General features: G+C 47.6%; 1 protein-coding gene and 1 long non-coding RNA gene across 3 annotated transcripts in view; one reads left to right on the forward strand and one right to left on the reverse strand.

Annotated features, from left to right (window-relative positions):
- Positions 1 to 1,459: 1,459 nt before the first annotated feature.
- APBA1 (amyloid beta precursor protein binding family A member 1) overlaps positions 1,460 to 24,279 on the reverse strand; it is a 201,525-nt gene continuing 178,705 nt past the window's right edge. For both annotated transcript variants that reach the window (XM_037495037.2, XM_054689746.1), the window contains 7 exons: positions 23,533 to 23,619; positions 22,725 to 22,910; positions 18,702 to 18,881; positions 15,097 to 15,309; positions 8,226 to 8,345; positions 6,021 to 6,161; positions 1,460 to 5,272 (listed from right to left, as the gene is read on the reverse strand). In XM_037495037.2, coding sequence (XP_037350934.1) covers positions 5,201 to 5,272; positions 6,021 to 6,161; positions 8,226 to 8,345; positions 15,097 to 15,309; positions 18,702 to 18,881; positions 22,725 to 22,910; positions 23,533 to 23,619 — 999 coding nt within the window. In that variant the 3' untranslated portion in view covers positions 1,460 to 5,200. The remainder of the gene's footprint in view (positions 5,273 to 6,020; positions 6,162 to 8,225; positions 8,346 to 15,096; positions 15,310 to 18,701; positions 18,882 to 22,724; positions 22,911 to 23,532; positions 23,620 to 24,279) is intronic.
- Positions 11,617 to 19,422, forward strand: LOC119232794 (uncharacterized). Its single transcript, XR_005122199.2, has 5 exons — positions 11,617 to 12,100; positions 14,645 to 14,774; positions 16,596 to 16,664; positions 18,423 to 18,538; positions 18,712 to 19,422. It is a non-coding gene; the product is annotated as an uncharacterized LOC119232794 (long non-coding RNA).

The raw sequence follows: 24,279 nt of genomic DNA on the forward strand, positions 1-24,279 counted from the left end.
ATGTGTGTGTATAAAAATATACATATTTAATCACACATACGTACATACATACACTTTTCTAATATTGTATATGAATATAACATTTTGGTTTCACAATGAAAATTAACCAAACTAGTATTAGGAGAAATGAGGTATTCTTGTTTAAAAAGGGCTTAAGCCCATCAATTTGTGTCTCAAGCTAACTAGCACTTGGATGTTTATATTGGGCTATTTGCTATTTAAATTATACAGATCCACAGTATTTGTTATGGCATAACATCTGCTAAAAGTATTGGGGTAGTAGAAAAAGTAGATGTTTGTATTTTCATTCTGGCATGTTTATTGATATCCTAAGGAATATTTGTCACTTTTTCCCCTCCGTGAGGGACATGACTTCCTGAGGTAGGTCCATTCTGGTGATGTGGGACTTCTCCAGCTGATGTCAGTGCTTTCCAGAGGAATGATTCTGACCAAAGGAGGGAAATAAGAAATTTAAGCAAAATGGAGCCATCTGAGTCTCGGTACAACCATAATAGAGAGGCTGTCAAGGGTCAGCCCCAGGCACACCCCAGCACACCTAGATGCGTCCACTCCTGGGAAGAAACTGAACCAAAGGAGACTGCCCAAGATTGAAACCTGATCACTTATGCTTGACTAATTTCACCTAATTTGCATTTTATTGCAACAATCAAAAAACTTGACTGCTTTGAAGCATAATTTGGGTAATAGACCTAAGTGAGAATTATCCTTCCCTTTCTTTGTGTATTTAGGTCCTACCCATTCTTAGGCAACCCGGAACACTACTCAAGGGCTACTTGGGCAGTCCCCAAATCCAAAAGACTTTTTTCCCATTCTGCTTCAACCAGGATTCTTGATTAATAAGGCCATTTTGATTTATTGGGTTGTCGGAAAAGTCATGACTCATTTTTTTTTCTCTGTTATGACTTTTCTGACAACTCAATAGAAACAGGGCCAGATATCAGTGTTGGGGTAATTCCATCATACTCCTGGCAGCAGAGGTCGTGTCTGGCAGGCTTCAAAGCCTGGAAATGCAATGAGCGCCAGGAGATAAGCCTTCCAGAAACTCCTCTGGAACCACAGGGTGGGACCTCCACCTCCTTCCCCCAGGGAAGTCTCCCTTCCCCTCTGCACCTCCCAAGGCCACCTCCCCTCCCAGTCCCTCACTGGATATTTCTCAGGGGAGCTCCTTTCCCTTCCTCACTGAGAAGTCCAGGGGTTCCCTTCCTCCCATTCACAGTGTGCTCAAAGGAGGCAGACAAGACTGTCAGCTGCAACAGACGATATAGTCTGTTGGGTTCGAAAAACTGAGTGGGTTTCACAGAAGACACCCATTTAACAAGTGCAGGAAGCAGACCCTAGGGAAGGGCAGGAGGTGACCAGTTGACGGAAAAACACAAACTCTTTTCCCAACTGGGCGTCCCACCCCCACCAAAAGAAGACAGTGGGACTAAGAGGTGAAGTTCTCATTTATTGTTGCGGCAACTCTTACAGACATTAGCGTTCAGTTAAATAAAGGGAGATAGCACATTACGTACATCACAACCCCCAAAACGGTGCGGCAGAGGGGAGGGCGGGCCGGCCCAGTGACCAGACTGTCAGAGGAAGTACATTCAGTGGGTGTGCGGCATCAACATTCCAGGCTCACATGTATATATCTTTTATTTATATATTTATATTTATATATAGAGATCATTGAGTTTTGTGTATACAAAGAACGCTATTCTTACAAATACAATACTATACTTCTCCCAAGGCTTTACAATAAGCTCTATTTCACCCTCTTTACAGAACAATAATACAAGTTCATACTCTAGGGGCTGTGCTGAATATGTACATGAGATTTCCTACCCACAGTCCTCACGCACTGCCTCAGTGGAGGGGGACGTAAAAATCAGTGTCATGTGCTCAAGTCGGCCCAAATCAGGGCAGGAGCAGACGGACATGAAACTCAAACCAACCAGTGACCTTGCGAGTGGGAGAGTAAACACGTCTATGAGGAGGTGGCCCTTGGTTGTAAACATTGTAACAGCCACACCACTGGGTCCAGGGGCCCAAGAAGGGCTCTGTGGGTGGGTTTGGTCAGCGTGCAGATGGGGGGTGCTGGGTGCAGGCGGGGGCCGTGGGGGTGGCAGGAGCGATGGGGGAGGTAGTAGGTTACTCTGGGACTCTCTGAGGCCAGTGATGGTGGACAATGTTCAGAAAGCAGACCCGTCTGCGGGGTATGGAGTCCAGAGCCCCATGATGGAGCCCAGGCCCCGAGGCGCCCACTTGGTGAGGGGAGTGGGCTCCAGGCATTGGTCTCTGGGGGTTTTTTCCTCTCGTGAACCCAAGGCTGATGGTGACTCCCTGAAATGCTTGCATTTGAGAAGGCAAAGGCAGGGTGGGTTCTGGTGCATCCTGGCTGGCCCAGGAGGGGTAGAGGAATCTGGGAATCTGTTCCCAAAGCTGAGTCACAAGCATGTCCTAGCCGAGTGGCAAGAGTGGCTTTTTGCCCGAGCAATGTTTGGGAAGGCTGCTCTGTACATAGTCGTCCCCATTATGCTGGGTACCAGATATTTGCATATATAACTATACAGATTGGGGTGTCAGAAGGGAAATAGATCACCGCTTCCCACTGGGCTTTCAAAAACTGAGTTACTAACATTAAAGTTTCTGTCTCCTTGGTTAACCACAGGCCGGTCAACTCCCCCATCCACTGGGAGCAAAGGAAAATGCTACACTTCAGCCGGGTGAATCTGTACCGAGTTCCGGCCACATGCGCTATCTGGGTGTGAGGAGCCGCTTTTATTAACTCAAAGGTACGTGGTGGATAAATGGTCTTATTCTTAAGCTAAAACGTTAGTCTTTTAGGAGAACTGAACCACAGTGGCTTTTTCAGCACCTTTCAAATTTCCCAAGATTTTTGTGTACTAGCAAAAGAAAGTATAGTCCCCCTCCCCTCTCCTTGGGGTGAAGATGTTTCATTGCCATTATTGGGAGGCTGCTTAGGGGTGGGGTGTGCAGGTGGAGTGCTCCCCTGGCCCCCATAAAACGAGGGCAGGCTGCTCCCTGGGCAGGGGCTTGGTGGGCAGGGGGCCAAATGGTCACCCTGGGAGCAGCTGGCATCAATCCACATGGTTCCCAGGGTCCAGATGCCAGCAATCCCATGAGGATCACCTCCTTCCTGTTCTAGCCACTATACTTTTGGTAGAGGAAAGAACTTATGACTCCTTGATATTTAATATTATCAGACACTGTACAGTTCGGTTGCATCAAGAAAGATGAAGAACCCGGAGCCATGGTTCCAGGCTCCTGACATTTGTGGTGGGTCAACTTTGGGGCAGCAGCCTCCAGCTAAGTATTCTCAAAAGACATGAGGGGAGCTGAAATACCCACCCCGACTCCTCTGGAGAGGCAGCAACTCTCCTCCCCAGAGAAGACTTTGGGGGCAGTGACAGCCCCTCTTTATTGGGGCTTATACCACAGCCACACTGACACTTCTGCCCTGAAACTTCCGGCTTTTCTACTGAGCGGAAAATGCTGGTTTCCTTCATTACGGAGACCCAGGGGAACAGACTGCACAGCCTCTCTGAGGGAAGTCTCTTATTCCTAATCTTTTCATATTCATTCGTCTCCCGCCCCAAAATCCCTCCATGCCATGTGTAAATAAGTACTACCCGACATGTATGCTCACTGCATTGCTAACGCCACAGAGACAACATAAATATCCCAGGTGCAGAGAACAGGGCTATATTAATATTACAAAATATATTAGCTTCTCTTCCCCTGTCTCTACTGAGGTCATGAACAAAACAAAAATCAAAGCAAGCCACACCCCACTCACAGGAAAACAAAATGCTCTTTGGACCAAGAAAAAGTAAAAACTGGCTCAGAATAATATTACTAAAACTTCTGTACAGAACTGAGATGGAACCGTGAATAGGAGGCACCTGATGAGAAAACACAAAACATTCCACATGAATAGAACACTCAGACCCACGAGGCAGGACATTGTTTCTGGAACACACTGGAGATTTTCAGGCATAGCTTGGGGCTGTTATGGTCCCCTGTGGCTTCTGTACTATTCTGGTCTTTCAGATGTCACATCCTGCCTCGTGGCCCTGAGCGGAGAAGAAAGCAGGTCCTGCCTGGGGCCAGGAAGCATAGCACGATCCACCCAGATCCTTGTCTTCAGGGGGGCCAGTCCGTTCTTCCCAGACTGTGTGTGCGAGGTGGGTGGTTGAGGGGAGTCCACTAGGGGAACATTTTGAGCCAAGGTGGTGCTGGCAGGGCCACTTAGCCGGAGGGTGCCTCTCTCAGGACAGGGCTGACCGGCTCATTTGGGCTCACCTGCCAGGAGAAGGGGCTTCCCAGAGAGGTGATGTGGGCTCTCCAGGGACCCTGTGTCTTGGTGGTGAGGACAGAAGGGCAACAAGCGAGCGAGACTGTGTGTGTCGATGTGTGCGGTGCAGAGGGGCAGAGCTCCTGCCAGAGCTCTCTAACAGTTGGGGACCTCAGGACAACCAAGGGAAGCTGCGGATGCCCCAGGAATTGCCAAGCTCTTGCAAGGCGATGGTGTCCTTGCCCAAGGCAGTTCCCTTTCGATCCTTGAGTGAGAGAGCTCATCTTAGAAAACAGCTGTGTTGAAAGTAAAACTGGCTATAGAAGAGGCATGAAGTTGGCTCAGAATTCCGGATGGAAATAATGTATGGCACCCCAACAACATGGTGGGCAGGGCACAACCTTAACAATGGGGTTGGCCCCTCGTTGCTACCAGATTCCTAGGAATTGACATGAGGAGGGCAGAGAGGAGCGATCAGATTTTAGGCACTGCTGAATCACCTTCTTCCCCGCCCTAGGAGCTCCTGCCAAGAGGCCTGCACCTCCTGGGAGGAAGGATTTCCCTCTGGGCAGTGACAGTCCTCCTCAGGACCCCCGAGGCCCTGCTGGAGTGTCCTGGGTGGAAACAGGGTGGAGATTGGCTGCTCTCCACCCTCGAGGGAGTGCAGACAAAACTTCCCTGGTATTGGAAAAAGAAACAAAAGACGCAAAACTGGAAAGAGACAGAGAGCAAAGAGGTCTTTGCAGATTCTTTTCTTCCTGTTTAAAACCAAGTGCTGGGCACAAGAGGGAAATGTCTCAGTGGGCACACGGATGCAGCACAAGAAACACAACCACGAGTGAGGAGAGTCCTCCATGCATGCCGCCGGGAGGGGGAGCCTCAGATGTAGACAGGCTGCTCCTGGGCCGTCAGCAGTCTGTACATGGCAGCCGGCATGGTCTTCATGTGAATCTGAGGGCAGAAACACGGGAGTGAGGACCGAGGCTCGGGGGCTGGGGAGCACTGCCCCAGGGTTGGAGTGATGAGGTTGTTGGGGGGATAGTATCAGACACACTGACCCCTCACAACTACCAGGGACCTGGGCCAGGTGGCCTCCAGGAAGAACGTAATCTGTGGTCCCTCTAAAAGTTAGGGGTGACACAAAGGGAACAGTGATGACCAGGTCAGGTCCATTTTCCTAACCAAGTGCTCTTGCTCGCATCAGGCCCTTTCACAAAAAGGAGAAAACCCTGGAAACAGGAGGAGACTGGCTGGAGCTCTGCGTGTTCCTGCCCTCCCTTCCCTGCTTCTCTGGCAGGGGAAGCCACAGTAAACCAGCCCTGAAGCAGCTCTTGGGACCTGAGGTGAGTCTGTGCCAGGGAAGTGCCTCTGGAGGCCTGACCTGTCGATACACGTGAATCTAATCTAATGTGCCGGGGACATTTAACCGGGAAACATGGAAAGAACTTGGGCAGCCACAGGGAGAAGCCCCAGGAGTCTGAGTAATCACTCTTGAAGGGAGGGCTAAAGGGAATGAGCCTTATTTCATGGCATTGCCCTCAGATAGCCACTTATTAGTGGATTTAAAATCTGGTCTGGGATGGACGGCTCCTATTATTGAGGGGTATTTAGGGTAGGAAGAGGACTTCTCAGGACACTTCTGGAAAGGCCAGGGTGAGCACAAGGTGAGAGGCACCCCCATGCCAGACCCCTCTCCTACCTCCCCCACAGCGTTGGAGAGGATGTGCACGATCTTCTCGTGGGGGGTGGCGACCACGCTCTGCCCGTTGATTTCTATGATCCGATGCCCCACACGGACGCCCCCTCGCTCAGCTATCCCTCCTCGCATGAGGCTGCAGATCTAGTGAGGTCAAAGGTCGAGTTAATCACATGAGCAGCACCTTGTATCAGGGAACTGAGTGAGGACAGAAGCCTCTTTTCTGGACCTCCCCACCCTCCCTCCACACCCTCATCTCTGGGAAGCTGCCATGATGATTAGGTTTGGGGCATTTACATCTGTTTCTTCTCACAAGATATAGGATTCTGCAGGCTCATGCGGCCACCTTACTGGCGCACTTTGCAGGGAGCACAGCACATGGCTGAATGGCACAGCATGGTGACCTGGGATGACACTGTGCCTTCCATTCCAGCTGGGACTTGATACATTCCAGCTATAGGTGCCTGACAGTTGCCAACATTTTCACCCTGTCAGCCAGTGTAAGGCAGGTAAGTAGTATTTTCCAAATCGCCACTGGATGCAGATGTTGAGCTGCATAATGCTGGCAGTCTGACCTCAGGGTCACAGATACATGAGCCAAGGCAGAGATGGGCACCCCAAATGTGGCCAGCTGGAGGGGAAGGGAAGATGAGACGGTGATGCCCCGTGACAGGCTTCCTGTGAGTGTGGGGCCTCCTCTGGGGGTAAAATGTTCCTGAGGTGCTTCCTACACTAGATAAAACTGGGGGCCCCCATGGTCCTGCACCTGTTATACAACAACCCTTTGTTAATAAACAACTTTTAATATTCAAATGTGAATATTAAAACAAAAAGTATAAACAGATAAAAACTTGACTTTAGACCAAAACTATAAAGAGTAACTCTGGGTCTTCTGGGAGGAAATGAGGCAGTAGAGTGGGAGGGACAGATGAGGTGGGCTAAGATATTTCAACTTTGGCATGCCAAGTACTTCTGAACCTTACACCACACTTGGAATATCATTTTAATGACCTATAACTCTCAATTGAAAGTTAAGGGGGGAGTAGGGTTCTTTGATGTGAAAAGATGAATGCAGAGAGGCAGGACATATCACCCCAAATCTTGGAAAATCAAGAAAATTCAGACAGAATAGATTTGCCACCAAAGCCCAGAATTCCTGTGAATCCAGAACAAGGCAAACCAGTACAAAAAGGAAACCTGCAGCCTCTCCCCATCAAGGTACGTGCTTGGGCTGGAACAAAAGCCAGCCACGTTGTCCTTTCTGGTGAGAAGTGAGTTTGAATAGGGCTGCTGGGTGAGGAAGGCAGAAGGGGGGCCTCCCCTCCAGCTGGCCACACTTGGGGTGTCCACCTCTCCTTGGCTTATGTATCTGTGATCTGCAGATCACACTGTTCTTACTTAGGATGAAGAAAAAGTTCTAGATATTAGGGTTGACTGTCACATCACGTTGTGAATGTACTTAATGCTACAAATTGTCCACTTAACAAAATGGTTTAAATGATACATTTACTGTTGAGCAGCATTATTTCAAGGCTAAACATCCAAGTGATAAAAATGTTCTTTATCTCTAAAGTGCTAATTCAGTTTAAAAAGGCAAGGCCAGTGGACTAGAGGACTAGGGCTGGCTTGATGGTGGGTAAGATACACCTGAAGAGATGTGAGCTTATTCCTTTGAATCCTGGATGTAGTGTTGTAAACCAGTGTTTCCTCAATTAAAAAAATAAAGGCAAAGCTCACTCATTCCTGCACAACAGCCAGGGCTAGTTTCTCAATCTGGGCTGGCACCATAACTGATCACAGGGGAGGTGTGAAGACCTCGAGCCCAGCCCCAGGTGCCATACTCCAGTCTTGGGGAGCTGCAGCAGGATTGTAGGGGCCCTCCTGTGCAGGGTAGAGAACAGCAAGCCTGGGCCAAAGGGGATTGGGGGAGGGGAATGGATACCTTTGGTTGGTACAGCCCCATCGCCTCCAGTTGGCAGCTGGAAGGCTCCAGGCAGGTCCCACAGAGATGCTGGGCCCTGACACCATGGCTCAGGGGAGGGCACAGGATTCTCTGCCTATGGAGGAAGGTGAGTCTGCCTTGGCCCAGTCATCCCTTCCTTGCTAGATCCTCAGGGAACTGACTGGCTTAGAAAAAGTAAAAAACAACAAACATGGCTACATTTTTATATTTCAGACTTTGAAAAGGGGGCGTGGAGTTGGACTTACGATTCCATTCTGGACACTGAAACCGAGCTGGTAGCGAAGGTCTGGTCTCCTGATCAACACAGTAGTGACTGGAGGACACCTCACGATGTTCAACTTTACCCGGGACTGGTTCTTCAAGCCCTGAAGTGTGAATAAAGCACAGGGGAGAGGGCAACACTGAGGCAGACAGAACCTGTAAGGGCGGCGGAGCCAAGGCAAAGGAAGCTCCACTGGCCAATAATGCCCTGGCCAGGGCAGCCTTAGAAAATCGTCACAAAGGTACTTTCTCTCACTAGGATGGTAGGAAACTTTTGCTCCTAAGGTCCTACCACTGACTTGAGCTTCCACCTAAGGAACAAAAGTACTGCAGCCTAAAAGAAGCCCCCATCCCCCAGGTCTCCCTCAGACTGCCTGCCCCACCAGCTCCTGCTTGCGGCTTCTGGCTGCTCCAGACCAAACAGCCTCAAGCAGGTGCTGCCCACCCCGTTTCATGTCATGGCACCCAGAGAAAGATCCTGTATCTATACCACAAACTAGTTTTTGACTGGGGGTCCTGCTGCCCTGGCTCTGCTCTGAGAGGCAAGGCTGGGGTAGGGTCTAGCACCCCCGGGGAATGAGGCCAGCTGATCGGGAAGCTGCTGAAGGTCAACCAGACCTTCACAGGGTCAGAAGTGAAGCTGTTGCTAAGAGATGGTGCTGTGGGTGGTAGGCAACCTCTCTTCTCAGACAGAGAAGTTACCAGAGGAGGGGCAGTGTGAAAGAAAGGTGGGCTCTGGTTTAATTATCTTCCAGAGCCTGCACCCGATCAAGTCACAGATGAGTCCAGTGTGTGTACTCGAGGCGCAGAGTGGAAATGGAGGCCCGAGAAAATGTCAACTCCATTTCAGCCTGAAAGGTAATTCTTATTCTATAAACAGAAATCTGCAAATTTCATGGCCCCCTCTACCAACCATCACCCAGTAGCCAGTATAGAAAATACTTTCTCACTGCACGAGGTCTGGACTTGTGTTCACAGTTTTAGATGGGGACACAGAAATGGACATGACACCTGCCTTCTTGAAGGGGCAGTGAGGTCGGGACTGGGACCATGTCCCCCACTCAGGTCTCTGCCTTCCTCAAGAGTGCCTGGCTAAGCACAGGTAACATTGGTGTAAATGACTTCAGCCCCAGAGAATTTGTGGCAATAGTATGACTTGCTGCTCTGAGTACAGTAGCTGCCCACATGGCTTTTGTTTCTAAGTAACAAAGATAATGCTCTATGCTCCAAGTATTTTGGGAAAGGTTTTTTCAGTGCCTCTGGTCAGCTGGCTGTTATGCTTGGCCAACAGGTATAGACCAATGGTTCTCAGCTGCTTCAGCTGGACACTTGTTAGAAATGCAGCAGCTTGGGGTCCACCTTAGATCTACCCAATCAGAAACTCCAGGGTGGGACCTGATAATCTGTGTTAAGAATTCTCATTGATTGTGCTACATAATCAATTGTGAGAACACGGGTGTAGATCAGCACTACAGAATCGTGAACTCACCTGCATGCAGGTGACTTAATTGCTCCAAATCAGGTCCAAACACATCAAATGTCATCCCCGTAGCCAGTTTGTTCCTGATGGTAGAGGCTGGGTGTGTTGGGGTAGGGTGATGGCCCGATCAGCCACCTCTATGTCTGTATTATGTGCACCCGAGATCACCACCCATCAAAACCCATCTCGATGATGAAACCGATCAAACCATCTATCACTGCACATGGACTCCTTCTAGGCAGAAAGTCACAGCAAGGTCTCCTTGACAAAATGGCAGCTATAATTGTGCCCATTTCCTAGACAGGAAACTGAGTCTCAGCCCCGTTTACCCACAGCCAGATTCAGTCCCAGGTCTGTCTGTATTCAGACTCACAGCATTTTTTCCTACACCATGTTCCCTCAGACAGACAACAGGAGAGTGTCTGTCATTCCCCAGGAAGACCTGGGCAATTTGACAAGGGCAAATTCCTGCCCCCACATCCTTCAGCCAGACCTCGCATGGGGCTGTGTTTTTTACACCTGGTGAGTTTTTCGGGGCCCCTGACCGCTATTGTCCCCACTTCCTTAGGTGGAGTCCAGTTTGTGCTCTCAATGTGCAGATACTGATGGGGCTCAATTTCCCACTGTCAGCTCCTTGGCTGGATTCCTCAGTGTTCTCATTTGCTGTTTTCTGCAGGATTTGAGCCTCCCAATGGTGGGGACACCCAGGCAGTGTTACCAGCATATCTCGTGGTTTCTGGAATATTCTGGGACATTCTCTGGTTCAAGAAATGTTTTCAAAGTGGAGCAATGAAATGAGCCAAGGGCCATTCTCTCCGGATAAAAAGAAGTCTGAGGAAGATACAGACCTTCCCCAAAACAGCAGGTCCATCGTCCACTGATGGGGGTACGCTCTGGCTTTTTCTCCTAATGACAGGACTCACAGGGTTTGGTGGAAAGGACACTTGTGTCAGAAGACCCTAGACACAAGTTGTTTCTGCCATTACAGGTTGTGGGGTCTTAGACACTCTGCCCCACCCTCCTTCTACCTCCATCTTATCACCAAACAAATGGTGACGCTCACAAAAGTCTCCTCCACTCCCAATCTCTGATTTCCCTTTGCACGCTTTTCTGCCCACTTTCTAAATGTGTTTGCCAACAACAATACATCTCAACCATCATTCTTAGAAACGCCTATTTCTAAAATTATAAAGCAGGATTCTTTGCAGGAGGGTTGCTCAGACATCATTCATGCATCTCTCCTGTCAGTATCTCCCTTTTCTTATTCACTTAATAATTACCGGTCACTTGCTGTGTGCCAAGAAATGTGTTAGGTCCTGGCTTGGCCTCCAGTACTCGGTAGAGGGCAGTGAGGCCACAGGCAGGGCAGTCAGAGAATTGTGGGTCCTTTCCTTCCCTCTGTCTGCAGTCATAAGAGCAGGAGATGGTGGGAAATGAGTGAAGAATGAGGAGAATAAGGAGCATGTTGTGAGAAACCACCCTTCAGACAAAGCCACCTGCGGTAAACATTTATACCTATTAACCACTGGGATTGTTTAGGTGTGTTTGTGAGAAAAACCTTATAGAGCAGACTGAAAAGAAGGCGACTGTTTTCTCAATGTCACCTCAAGAGTTCACATTGCTCTGCAGGTTTCTCCCTTTTGTGTGAATTTGAGATGCCGGATTCTTCCCTCAGTGAAAGAATTTCTAGATTGGGGAAATATGCTGCCAGATGAGGCTTAGAGAGGTGGCAATTTGAAATAACCAGACCTGCATCTGCTCAGCTATTCCCAATCAATGCCTTAAGTTGGGTTGCATTAAGTTGGATTTCTGTGCTGCCATTTTATTGGAGGTGCCAATTAAATAAATGGTCATTCCATCCCCATGACAACGGTGGAATGGTGCAGTAAATGAAAAAATACAGTGGGAGGGGAAGGGTAGAGTAGAGGGGAGGGGACTAGAGAGAAGCCAGAATGGTCTCTATAGCAACAGGAAAGCTAAACCATGGTTGGAAGGAGGGGGAAGCTGTGATCTAGTTAAAAAAATAAAAAACCAGGAGGGCAGGACCAGGGAGGCAATGGCACAAACAGACAGATGGCTAACATGTTTTGCCTACCCATAATTACCCTTTAGGAATTATGACAGGAACAATGAGAGCTGGGCAGGAGGAGAGCAGTGAAAATAATTCAATATCGATAACTCTATTCTAGAACTAATCTATTTCCTCTAGAGGGAGAAAATGTCAACATACGTTAAAGTGGTAGGACGCAGAATACACTACTTCAGATTCTTGTTCCTCAAAATGGGACTCCAAGGCTGGCAATATCATCATCTGGAGTTTGTTGAAAACTCAGAATCCCACCCTAGACCTGCTGAATCAGAACCTGCATCTTATCCTGGGTAAGTCAAATCAAAGTTTGCAAAACATCAATTTGTCAGGATGAGAGTGGCTTGTTAAATGCATTGCAAAGAGCACTGACACAACAGGGAAATGAGCAATAGTCTCAGGAAGCCTTGAAGAAGCCTACAATATTCCTCAGCAGCAGCCAGGGAGGTGGGGGGTGGGTTGTGTGAGTCTCTGCTCAGGTGCAGGCTAAAGGGATTGTGTAATGCAGAGAATTTAGAAACATTAATACCCACTGGTGCCTTCATTTGGCACTGGCCTGTCTAGCTGAAATTGTGCTAAAATTCTCCCAGCCATGACCTGGCCCACCTCATATTTCCATTCCACAAAGCAGCTCATCTGTGGCATTGAGGAAGTGCAGCTAATTGGGGCCTGCCCCCAAAAGCACTTCTTTGCTGAGTGCAGCCACAAAGCCCTTGCTTTTCTTTCTCTCTATCAGTTATCTCTCTCATCACCATATGGCCTTTTAATTCTCTGATTCCACAGAGGTTCCATTAATAGACAGCAAAAGTCCATCACTCTTGCAAACAAACCTTCTCCCCTTAAGAAATTGCTCAGATTAGACCCAGCAAGCTTTGTTCCCACCTTGTGTGACCCATGGGCAGATGAGTCCCCAAAAGGTATCAGGGAAGTCAGCCTCTGTTCTCTCATCTGCCTCCTCTGTGCAGAGGCAAAGAAGGCGGGGAGGGGGCTGCATGGCAGGTGCATACATAATGGGCACTGACAGGCAGCCTCGGGGCTCCCGGGTCACAGTCCCACCTCGCCAGGTTATCTCTTCTCAACTCCTCCTCCTCCAACTTTCTAGACCCAAATCACCCAGGATCCTTCCCTCACGACCTTCCCTTCAACCCCTTTCCCAGTTTCTCTCTCACATCTGAACTCTTCCACTCCTTGGCAGCCTGCTCCGGGCTGTCCTGTGCGCTGTGGATGTTTAGCAGCACCCCTGGCCTCTACCTCCTGGGTGCCAGCAGCTTCTCCTTCTCCCTAGCTGGGGCAAACCACACTGGCTCCAGGCACCGCCCAATGTCCCCTTGTGCCGGGGGAGGCAAGAGAACCACTGCCCCGGGGTCTGGCCTCGGGGATCTAGCATCAGACCTGACTGTTCACCCTGCGGTAACCAAATCAGGGCGGCCTAGTGACCTTGAATGATTATATCATCTTTCTGTGCCTCAGTTTCCTGCATTGTACAAAGGGCATGACTAAAGTACTTACCCCACACAAGGCTGCTGTGAGGGTTGTCAGTAAGCACTCACATGTCACCCAATCACTGCCAGCTATCAGCCCTTTCATTTACTTCTTGCCAAGAACAAGTTTATTGAAGTGCAGATTTTATGTAATGTCCCATTTCCATGGCTTCTCTGTGGTTCTCACACATTTACAGGTATTCAAACACTAACTGGCTGGTGAGAAAGGGCGGCATGAATTTTGGCATGTATAGGGAGAAGCCAAAGCCACTGTTCTTTTCCCCACCCTTGGCCTCCTCCGTTGTCCCCTAACAAATCAGCTTTCCCAGGCCAGGCTCAGAACTGCCTGTCCTGCCTCACAGCCATTCAAGTAGAAGCTTCCAAAGACCACTTTCCTTTTTGCTGTCCATCAACATCTTAGTCCTCTTTCAAGGCTCACCTTAACAATAGGGGCAAATTCTAGATGCTCATAGCATTTCACCTGTATGTTGCTGTTAGGGCCCAGGGACTACTTTCACTTATAAATTATCCTTCACATGGATACTGTCATTCTGGCTTCCTGTGCAGTTCAGCTCAGCCTAACAAAGACCCACTTAAATATGGCTGAATGAATATGCATGTTCACAATAGATTCTTTAATCCTATCTGTAATGCAAATTAAACAAGAGGTAGAATTACTTTAAGTGTAAGGTGTAACCAAAAAAAAAAATGAGGTCAAAAAAGATTTTCTTTCTGGATGGGATAATCTTATGAGGAATTAGAATCATTCATTTAATTGTAAATGAGACACCCATCTCTGTGTCCTATGCACACACCTTGACCTTCCAGTTCTCATCCCTTTAGTCAAGGATGTTAGTTTTTGTAATCTTCTTTTCCTAGAATAACTATTACATGCATTTGTTCTCAATTTTTCTCCTTCCGCTCTTCTTTGCCTACATGCATGCATTCACACATACACGAAGCTATGTTCTGACTAACAGTCTTTCAGGAAACCTGGAGGGACCAAAGGAAGCCATAGGATCCTAGTCTTCCTGTGCTGACAGCAGAGCTTTGGACAGAGCTAGCAAGGCCCACCGACACTGTAATGGAGAAGAATAGTCTGTTCCTACAGGCCATGCAATCTGCATATTCCACTGTGCTCAAGACATTGCACATGGATGCTTCATTTCTAAGAATAGAATCAAATTTCTTCCCCTCAAATATTCACATTTAATTTCCCTTCAATTAGCTCCCTTAGCCTTCTACAATAGCATCAGTTTAGGTTGAGCAAGTAATTATGTTCAGATGTGAGAAGGATTACACAGCCGACACCAGAGTTTCCTCTTCCTTATGGCGCATGTGGATCACATTGCACAGGCTCTGGGAGAAGATAAACTCTGGGTCACAGCTGTAAAGGAAAAGTGCTCTCAAATTGGAAGCATTTCCAGGATTTAGAACCAAGACAGCAAATCATCTCATCCAGCTGACAAGTGACTGGAGTACTGAGGTAGGAAAGTTCTGCTGAGACAAACTGGGCGTAGTGGGAGGGAATGCTGCAATAGATTAGTAATGCCTGGGACTGGTACAACATGGAGTGGTGTCACATGAGTGAAATATACCATCCCCGACCTAAAAATTATTTCAGGGAGGGATATATAAATAGTAATTTGATGAAAAATAACCTGATTGCAAGCTCATCCCTTTTGTATTGTTACCTCCTCAGAACCTGACACTTACAATATGTTCATAAACATCAGATAACTTCATGAAGTTATCCATCATGTCAATTCAGATTTACAAAAGAAGTTGATTTTTCCCATCCCAGGTACCTTAATAATGCTCTGGCAGGTGGACAGAGGCAGACCCACTAGGCTGGTGCCATTGATGGACATGATCTGGTCCCCGATATTCAGCTTCCCCGATTTCTCTGCAGGCCCTCCATGCATCATGTTGGCTATGATTACAGTTGGCAAGATGGAGCCCCAGCCAGACTCCACAATCACCACACCAAGGATTTCTCCCTTCTGCTTCTCTATGAAGACCTGAAAGGAGAAACATTTAGAAAGCCTGAATCTCCAACTATCCATGGTCGCAATACCCATTCCTGTCTTGATAAGACATATTGCTGACGACACCAGCCCCGATGAACCCTGTCTTCTTACTCCAAAGCATTTGGAGTTTGTAACACAGGCCCATATTCTTGTGATTGTTTCACATAAGCCACCTTGCCTAGGTACTACAACCACAAGGGGCCTAGGGATTTTATCTTTTCCATGGTCCCCCTGGTTGTATGTAGGAGGGGAGGGGGTTTGTTGGTGAGGGTTTTGGTGGCATGTTATGGATTCCAAGACTTGCTTCTGGATTCTGTGCATAGTCTCATACCATTATGCTTCACAAATTCTCTCCAACATTACATTCTTGAGTTGAATGTAAATATACATTGCCGCGGACCAGCCCAGCGGTGGCGGGAGATTGAGACAATCTCAGGGTGGATTGAGAATGAGCTAAAGGTGGTCGAAGGACTTAGGGCGAGGGACAAGAAAGAATGACACACAGACACACTCAAGGGAGAGTGAAAATCTGAGTGCAATTTATTGAAGGCAATCTTTCCTTTTTATACATTTTCTCTATAATTACTTTCATTGTTTTTGCACAAAATCTGGTTAATCATTATCAAAGTATACGTAATCACCGTAACACATATCATTACATATTGCTTATTATCTTTCACAAAATCATATAAATCAAGAACATTTCATACTGTTATTTTCCTGCTGGAGGTGTGTTCTAGATCTTCTGATTCATTATTATGATTATATATTTTCTATTATTAATATCTTTTTAGCTTATATTTATTTCTATATTTGATTATTTTGTTTACTACACGCATTATAGTCTGTTCCCATGGTTACATTCCTTTATTATGAGCTTAGTTACTGGCAACATATTTAAGTGGTGCCTCAATCATTCACAGGCCTGTTTGTTCCTGTTGTTTTACACGGATGAACAGGTGGGAACCAAAATCCCCTCGGGGACTGCGTCTGTCTTAGGTTGTCAGGACTCACTTCCTGATCTTACCCGTCATTGACTGTCCAGTCCAGCTCACAGGGGCAGAGAGCATTGTGCCAAGACAGCACAGCCACCCATTAGTGATGCGAGATTGTGGCAATTGTAACATTGCTCTCAGGAGCCGCCACAATACATTACAGAAACATTTCTGTGCAAGAAGAAAGTTGAAGTGAAAGAAAAAAAAAAAGCTAAACTTATAATAAATGGTTGGAAGGACATGTTCTAAATATGTATAATTTTTTGTGGCCTTTGCTGGCAGGGCAGAGAAGGTGGGAGTTAGTTGTGGAGACCTGCAGTCTGGTTATGTTTGCAGAGACACCATAAAAGGGTAAGACTCTTCTTGGAAACTTTTGACAGAGGGTGTATTCATTTCATGTTCATAAATACACATGTGCTCAAGCATAGTGCAGTGGCAGCTGCTGGGACCTGCCCACTCTACCAGCATGTGTCACCTTCTCCCCGCTACTGAAGCTCACAGCTGGTCCCTTCCTTGGAAAACTGTCCTTAGCTAAATGGAAGACACCACATTATGGGTTGAATTGTGTCCCTTTCCCCACCTTCCCCCTAAATGTCTGGGGGGAACTCCAACTCATGTTGGAGTCCAAACCCCTCTTACCTCTTAGTTGAATAGATGGTTTTTACAGAGGCAATCAAATTGAGGTCACTAGGGTGAGCCCTAACCCACTATGCCTGGTGTATTTAAGTGAGGGGAACGTGAACCCAGGGACATGCACAGTGGGGGGCACAAGACCAAGTACAAGCCCAGAAGAGAGGCCTAGAACACCGCCTTCCTACCCAGCCCCCACCTTCATGTCAGACATACAGTCTCTATGACTATAAGCCGGTAAGTTGCTGTAGTTGAAGCCCAGGGCCTGCGGTTCTTAGTCATGGCATCCCCAGCACGGTCACTTCCCCTGTCCAACCTCAGTGTCAGTGACCAGCACAGAGTACACAGGCCTGCCAGCTCTCTTGGCCCAAAGTGAGACAAGTCTGTCCTGTGATGTGACCTGGAGCTTCCCTTGGGATCAGAAAAGCTCATCTCCGGCAAGGTCACATTCTTCACCAGCCCCACCACCCTCGCTCTTTCCTGAGGGCATGGTCCCTAAGTTCCCTAAATGAGAATCCCCACACCTCAGGCTCTGCCCCTAAGGAACCCTCTATCCTGACTCACCTTAGCAGACAAGGTCCCTTTCTCAGAGAGGCTCTTTTACCTATTAGATGAAGTCCAAGCTGTGCTTTCAAACACTCTGGGTCTGACCTGAGCCCTGGGCTAACATCCAGGGCTCCCCTGTCCCTCCCACTCCAGGCACGCTGCCTCCAGCAGGCCCTTCACACAGTTCCTGAGCTTCTAACATCAAGCTGTTCCTTTGGTACAGCCCCCGGCACACCCTTGCACTTTCTAGCCCAGCTCTGATGGTCCTGTTTTCCTCCAGACACTCCTACAGAGCTCGCTCTGAAGCAAATGGGGAGTCCCTGGAGGGGCACAGGCCATGCTGTCTGACACCTGAGCCATGTTCATCCTGCCAAGCACAGTATCTCTGGTCAGTGCTTTACCCAGCACCATCATTTAACTTTCCACTGACCTTTCCTAGACTGTGGACTTCATAGAGGCCCTGCCTGCTTCTGGACCCCACCCAAACTTGGACTGCTGGGAGCCGAGGACACTGTCTCCCGGGTGATGGCTCTCCTCAGTGGTTTGTAATAACAGGCCTAATTTGAGGGGGGCCAGAGATGGGCCCGAGACCCCAGCAACATCCTACCATACTCTTCACCTCCGGTTTTGCCTTTACTTCCACATCAGACTGTCTCCCCACGTACCCCAGGCTCCTGTCTGCTGGCCCGGCTCAGGGAGCAGCTTCAGAAAATAAAGGGAGTCCTCACTTAACATCCCTGACAGGTTCTTGGAAACTGTGACTTTAAGTGAAATGACATATAATGAAACCAATTTTATCACAGGATATCAACAAAAGTTCTGAAGGCATAATTTTGGTTACAAAATCAAAACCAAATTTCTAAGTAAAGACCCAAACACTTCCAATATTAAATGATCGTTTGCTTCATCTGTTTTCCACCCTGCTTATTCCAGGTGGCACCAGCAGCTTAGGGTGCGAGTTGGGAACCAGTCCTGGCCGGACGCCCTTCCATCACAGGCAGCCAACCTTGCCGGGACTGCGACAGCTGAGACAGGCCAGTGAAGCCAAGGTGCATGTCTCTGGGGTGTGGGGGGGAACTGCAGTACTCAGAGAAACCCACAAGGCGTGGAAAGGATGTGCAAACTCCACCTTGGCAATGGGCCCCGTGGGGAGATAATTTTCTTACTAATGTTTTCATGAAACAACGTTATTCAAGAACCTGCTGTACTTACATCTTTGCAGTTTTCTGACTTGGAGAAGTGGATCAAGTCATCGTTATACATGTCCTGGGTGTTGAGCAAGTCACTATATTCCTTCTGGCTGAGATCTTCGGGGTTGATCCCATTGGCCCTGAGGAACTCCTGGTACGCCACACTGAAGGCCTGCCCGATGGACTGTGCAATCAGCTGTGCCTGCAGAGCAGACAGGACAGGTCAGCTGGGAAGCGCTGCCTCTGGGTGGCCTGGGGGCCTACCAGGACCACAGAGCTGGAGGGTCAGGCCAGTGGGTCTACACACGCACTAATGCCAGCCAGAGGTCATTTTTAGAATCACTGGGGACATTTTTGTTATGATGAAGATCTTAAGGGAGCTCCTTCCAGTTGGGGAAGCAGAGGTGCAGGGCTCACTGCCATGCAAAGGCCAGTCCTACCCCATGGTGAGCCCATCTGCCCCCTGCACAATTTCCCAATATCCTATTGCAGGTTCACGTTCCTGGATGTGCATGTCTAGTTATGAGTCCAAGACTCAGTTCTAATTTATACGAAAACACCAGTCAATTTCACAGCTCTAATAGGCATTGAACTTCCAAGACTACTACTGCCATGTAAACAGAGAGAAGCTGATATGTGGTTGGGTCCAGCACTTTACCAGGAGGAAGTTTCCAGCCCTTTGGAAAATGCCAGCATCACTGCTGTTCATGGTACCTGGGCTGTCAATAAATCACAGCACTACCGCCTACATGTCTGCTGTCTGTGTGTGTGCGTGTCTGTATCTACCTATTTTCTTCTTAACCCTCAAAAAAGTATTTGGAATATTTAACCAAATATGGTGTTCTTGTATCCACACTTACCAATCGAGGAGGTGTAAGCATCTGATGACTTCCTTATTTCTTCCAGAGGGTTGGCCCAAGCATTTACATATTATAGTAAGTGCAATTTTATTTTAGCTTGTTTTTCTTTCTCTTTTGTGTCACATGTATGGCAATACCATTATTTTGTGAAAAAAATTTGAAGGGGGGGTTATGTCATTTATGAACTTCAGGAAAATAATGGGACATCAAAAAGTACATGTAAAAAGGGAATACTGGGTCCAACAAAGTTGAGAGCCCTAACCTAGTCCAACCCTGCATTTTCCAGGTGAAGAGAATGAAGTCCAGAGACACAAAGGAACCTGCTCAAGGTCACACAGCTCATAGAACTCTTCCATTGTTCTTTCTCCTACTCTGAGCTTAGAAAACCTTTCTGCTCATAAAGAAAAAGAAAAATACCGGATGGTCTCACTGATAGCAGGAATTTAGAAAACCTAAATAAGGGACCAGGAAAAAGACTAATTAATACAAAGTAAAAATCAAAATCAATAAGCAACTATAAATCAGAGACACACTATTGGGGGGGGGAGGAGAGGAAGGATTAGGGTCAAAATAAGGGGAGGGGTGCAATTGTATGGGGAATATAACCAAAATGAAAATGCATACATTGTGCAAAAAATGAAAAAATGATGTAAGAATTATATAAAATATTTTTTAAAAAAAGAAAACATTTCTGCTCATTAATTGATCCAGTCTGCCCTGGGATAGCCAGCAGCCACTGAACACTTGTTATGCACCTGTGTTGCATTAAATACTATACCAGGACCACATCAAGTCTATGACTTGTGCACAAGCCTTCACCCTAAAGCTCTTGAGGCTGTCTGAAAATTTCAGATTTTAGAAAGGTAGCAGGGTGCATATATCATTTGTTTGTGTAATAATCCATTTAGGGCCTGGGACAGTGCTCTACAAATGAACACAGTAATATTTCTGCAGTAAAAGTATAACTTTCATGGAAAGTTGGACAAATCCTATCAATTGCCTCATGACCACTCAGGACAGGTTTATCACCCAACTGACAACAAAAATCTTTTCTCAGAGCTCTACACTTCTGAATTGTGAATCTGTTTTACTGTACCTCCTGGACACATCACGAAATGGAGGTCAAGCTACCCACTCCCAGGGGTCAGGACAGGGTGAGTCCAGAGCTCCCCTCCCCCACCACACAGACTTTCTTTCAGTGCAAGTCTAGGGGGTAGAAAACCAGCACAAGAAAGCTCTAAAACAATGTTTAAAATACACAATTCTAACTTCAATTCTCTTTTTCCTACCTTCCCTGATTTTTGCAAAAAAGCTGCTAATCACAGAGATAGTACTTCTGTGTGGTTGGTGTGGGAAAAGGTAGGTTCAACTTTCTCACTAATAATCGGGTAACTTCATGTGCCACAAGTCACATCCAGGACCTGCACCCTGCATCCTGCTGTCACACTCAAAGGAAGTGAGGAATCAGAGCATCTGTGGACAGACTGAACAGTACCTGCCCAGGAAGATAACCCAAACCTCCCGACACACGTCAATGTGTGTACCTGGCGAGGTTCAGCCTGCTGGTATTTACACATCTACAGTCACACAGAGCCCAGCAAGGGGGCACTACCATTTACTGAAGCATAGAGACCACACAACTTGTATGTGGGTGGTGCAAACAAGCGCCACCAGCTCTCCCAGCTCCCCCAGCTCTGGGGCTTCAGGAGCAAAGGGTAATATTCCCAAGTCCATCTTATCCTGTCCACTTCACCCACCCCATTCTCTCAGCATCCTCTCTGACAGACCCAAAGGAACCCCAAGGAAGAGAAACCCCCTCTGTAGGAGCACCAAGGCCGGTAGAGCTGCAGAGGGACATACAGGCATCCTCATGCCTGGTGAGCACAACCAACTCCATCTTTTCACTGGCCTGCAGGCCACATGAGTCTGAAGATTTTAAATTTTAACTTTCAGAACTTTCTAAAACTTTTCAAGTTAGGCTCCAGTTTTAAAGGAATAGTCGGGAGAATGGCCACAAGAGGCTTGCTCAGTGACCTTGTCCCTGGAGCTGCTTCTGAGATAAGACTAATAAAGGTCAGTGCAAAAAGGGAAGGTCTCTGGCGCTGCCAGCACAGCTCTGATTCCCTAAAGAAAGTAGCTGAACACTCTTGTGGATAAAAATCACCTCTGTTAAGGAGCTAAGGCTATAACAGGCAATTTTCTTTAAATAGACAAGGGCTCTCTGCTCAGTATGAGACAGAGCTTATTCCTCTGTGGCAGGAGGGAAATTAGCAGTCATTGGCACTGGCATGGCCCTCTCCAGGGACTCTGGTTCAAAACCTTTGTGGGACTGTGGTCCTGGTGTGGAAGGGGCTTCCAAGGCCTGCCAAAGTCTAACGAGGGCAGGTACTCAGTGTAAAGAGCTCTTGAAGCCGATGGCCTTGGGAGCAGTGCCAGGGACAGCTGGGGAAGAAGGCCTAAAGGAGAAAGTGGTCCAACTTCTGCTGTAAACTGTTTTTCTCTACTGACTTCATCTCCTGGGGAAATGTGGATCAGGAATCTCTGGCTTCATGGCAGGAGGAGCAGCTCATTTTCAGAAAGACTGGTGCTGAGTGGGAGGTCTCCTGCCATGGGTAGGAACAGGAAGCTAAGTTTCCTGCAGTCCACAAGGTGTCCCATACAACCAAAACTGTTCTCTCCAAAAGCCTGAATGTCTAGGTGAGACTTGTTACGGTCCCTGTGCATCTAATCCCACTCTTCTCTTATTCTAAATTCCTGGGCAGCTTGCCCCTGTGGCCTTCCTCAAATCAGTAGGCTCCTGCCTCAGAGCCTTTGCGCTTGCTCTTTTCCTCATTCTACCTTATTGAGGTCGCTACTGAAATGTTACCTCCTCAGAGAGAACTCTGTTGCTCCAACTACCTGAATTAGCCCCCATCCCTCTACCCCCGACCTAATTTTATTTTTCCTTATTGAGTTCCCCACGACCTGTTTCATATTAAACATACCTGTCTATTTTTTTTGGCTCCCTACAATACTCATGATGAGTATTTTGTTTTATCCTGCCCAATAACCCTTAGCCCTAGAATAGTGCCTGCCACATAACAGGTGCTCAATCAGTATTTGCTTCAGACTGATTCAGGTTCTGAGAGAGAGAGAGAACTGGCCACTCGGGGCTCTGGGAGGAGGTCAGGGAAAGCCACTCTTACATCCTCGGACTCGAAGACATGGCAGATCATCTTGTACTGCCTTTTTCCATCCTGGGATGGGTGGGAAGCTTCCACATTCTCCTGGGAGTTGGAGCGGGGCATTCGCCTGCGGGCCATCAGCACTACGATGTTCCCAATGTCTGCGATGTAGGAAATGGTCCTCAGAGGGTGATCCATCATGGTCTCCTGGAGGGCAGAAGGGTGAGGTGGTGAGTGCAGTGTAGCAGCTAGTGAGCCCTGAGAGAGGCTGTCACCCACAGCCCTGCCAGTGCCACCCATATGCAGGGGGCTCCAGGGGTCACACATAAGCCCCTGTTGGCAGACTTACTTGCTCCCACTCAGGCCTAGGGGCTATTTCTTTGGCCAACAATAACCCAGAGGAGGAAGTGGTCTGTGGCAGGCAAAATGGAATTTCAATTGTTTTACAACCAAGTAGAATCTTGGGTGGGAAAGTTGAAAAAAATTTAAAAATCTACACACAATGGACAGATTTTGTGTGTGTGTATTTGAAACAAAATTCCTTAAAATGTTAATCTGTTCAAATCCATAAATGTCTGATAAAAAAAGTATGAGAATTACTAAACATCATCCATGGCTTATTTTTTTCTTTGACCTTTGAGAAAGACTCTCCCCTACCCCGCAATACCACACTCAACCCCAGCAGCAGGCACTGCAGACACTACCTTCTAGCTTGCACAGAAGTTAGAAGCTAGAGCATGTAGGGACACCCGTCTACAGACACAGGCACTGTCTCTGGGTTGCCATGCTGCTAGGCCTCACCCTGGGAAAAATGGGGGCCAGCTAATACCTGCGTGTCGGCATTCAATACTTTGATTCTCTGGGTAGAAATGAAGAGGTCCACCTCAGTCATTGGCTGAGATTCGCCTTCAGGAGCCTGAGGAGAAAAATGCATGGAGGAAAAGCTTAATACATGACTCGGACTTGGGCACATGGGAGCAAGGTTAGCTTACACACAGAGGCTTCGAGACACAGTCACCAGAACAGCAGTGTAGACTCCAGAATTAGACTGCCAAAGCTGAAGGGAACACACAGAGGATGGACACATGGATGAGAGTCAGCACCTCCAGTTTACAGGGAAAAATGCAGAGTCCCCTGTGTTTCTTCCCCCAGAGAAGCAGTAACTCACGGCAGTAGATTCGACTTTATGAACAAGGATTGAGGACAGCCCTTGCTACAAGTGTTTTTAAAACCCAATAGATTGAAGAAATAGGGGCAACAGACTCATCCAGGACTTTCAAGAAGTCATTTAGAATCTGTCCCCGCTCAAGTGATAGGGAACAAAGTTTGTAGCGGGTAAATGAAGTCATTTGGATGCAGTTCTGGTAAGAGGGTCTCCGTGTTCACACACCACCCCAGCAACACAGAAGCAGTAACCAATCCTGAAGCCACCCCATTAAGAGCCCCAGTGCCTCAATATCCTGTGGGTAGCTCCTAAGCACCTAGAAGCTCCACAACCAAAAAAGCAAATCAGTTTGGCTCATTTAAGGCTTGACTCCGCACACATGTGGTTATTAGCGAGTTTTCTTTTTTGCAT

Source organism: Talpa occidentalis, unplaced genomic scaffold, assembly GCF_014898055.3.
Source record: "Talpa occidentalis isolate TD23 unplaced genomic scaffold, MPIMG_talOcc4v2.1 talOcc4.7, whole genome shotgun sequence".
Classification (NCBI taxonomy): Eukaryota; Metazoa; Chordata; class Mammalia; order Eulipotyphla; family Talpidae; genus Talpa; species Talpa occidentalis.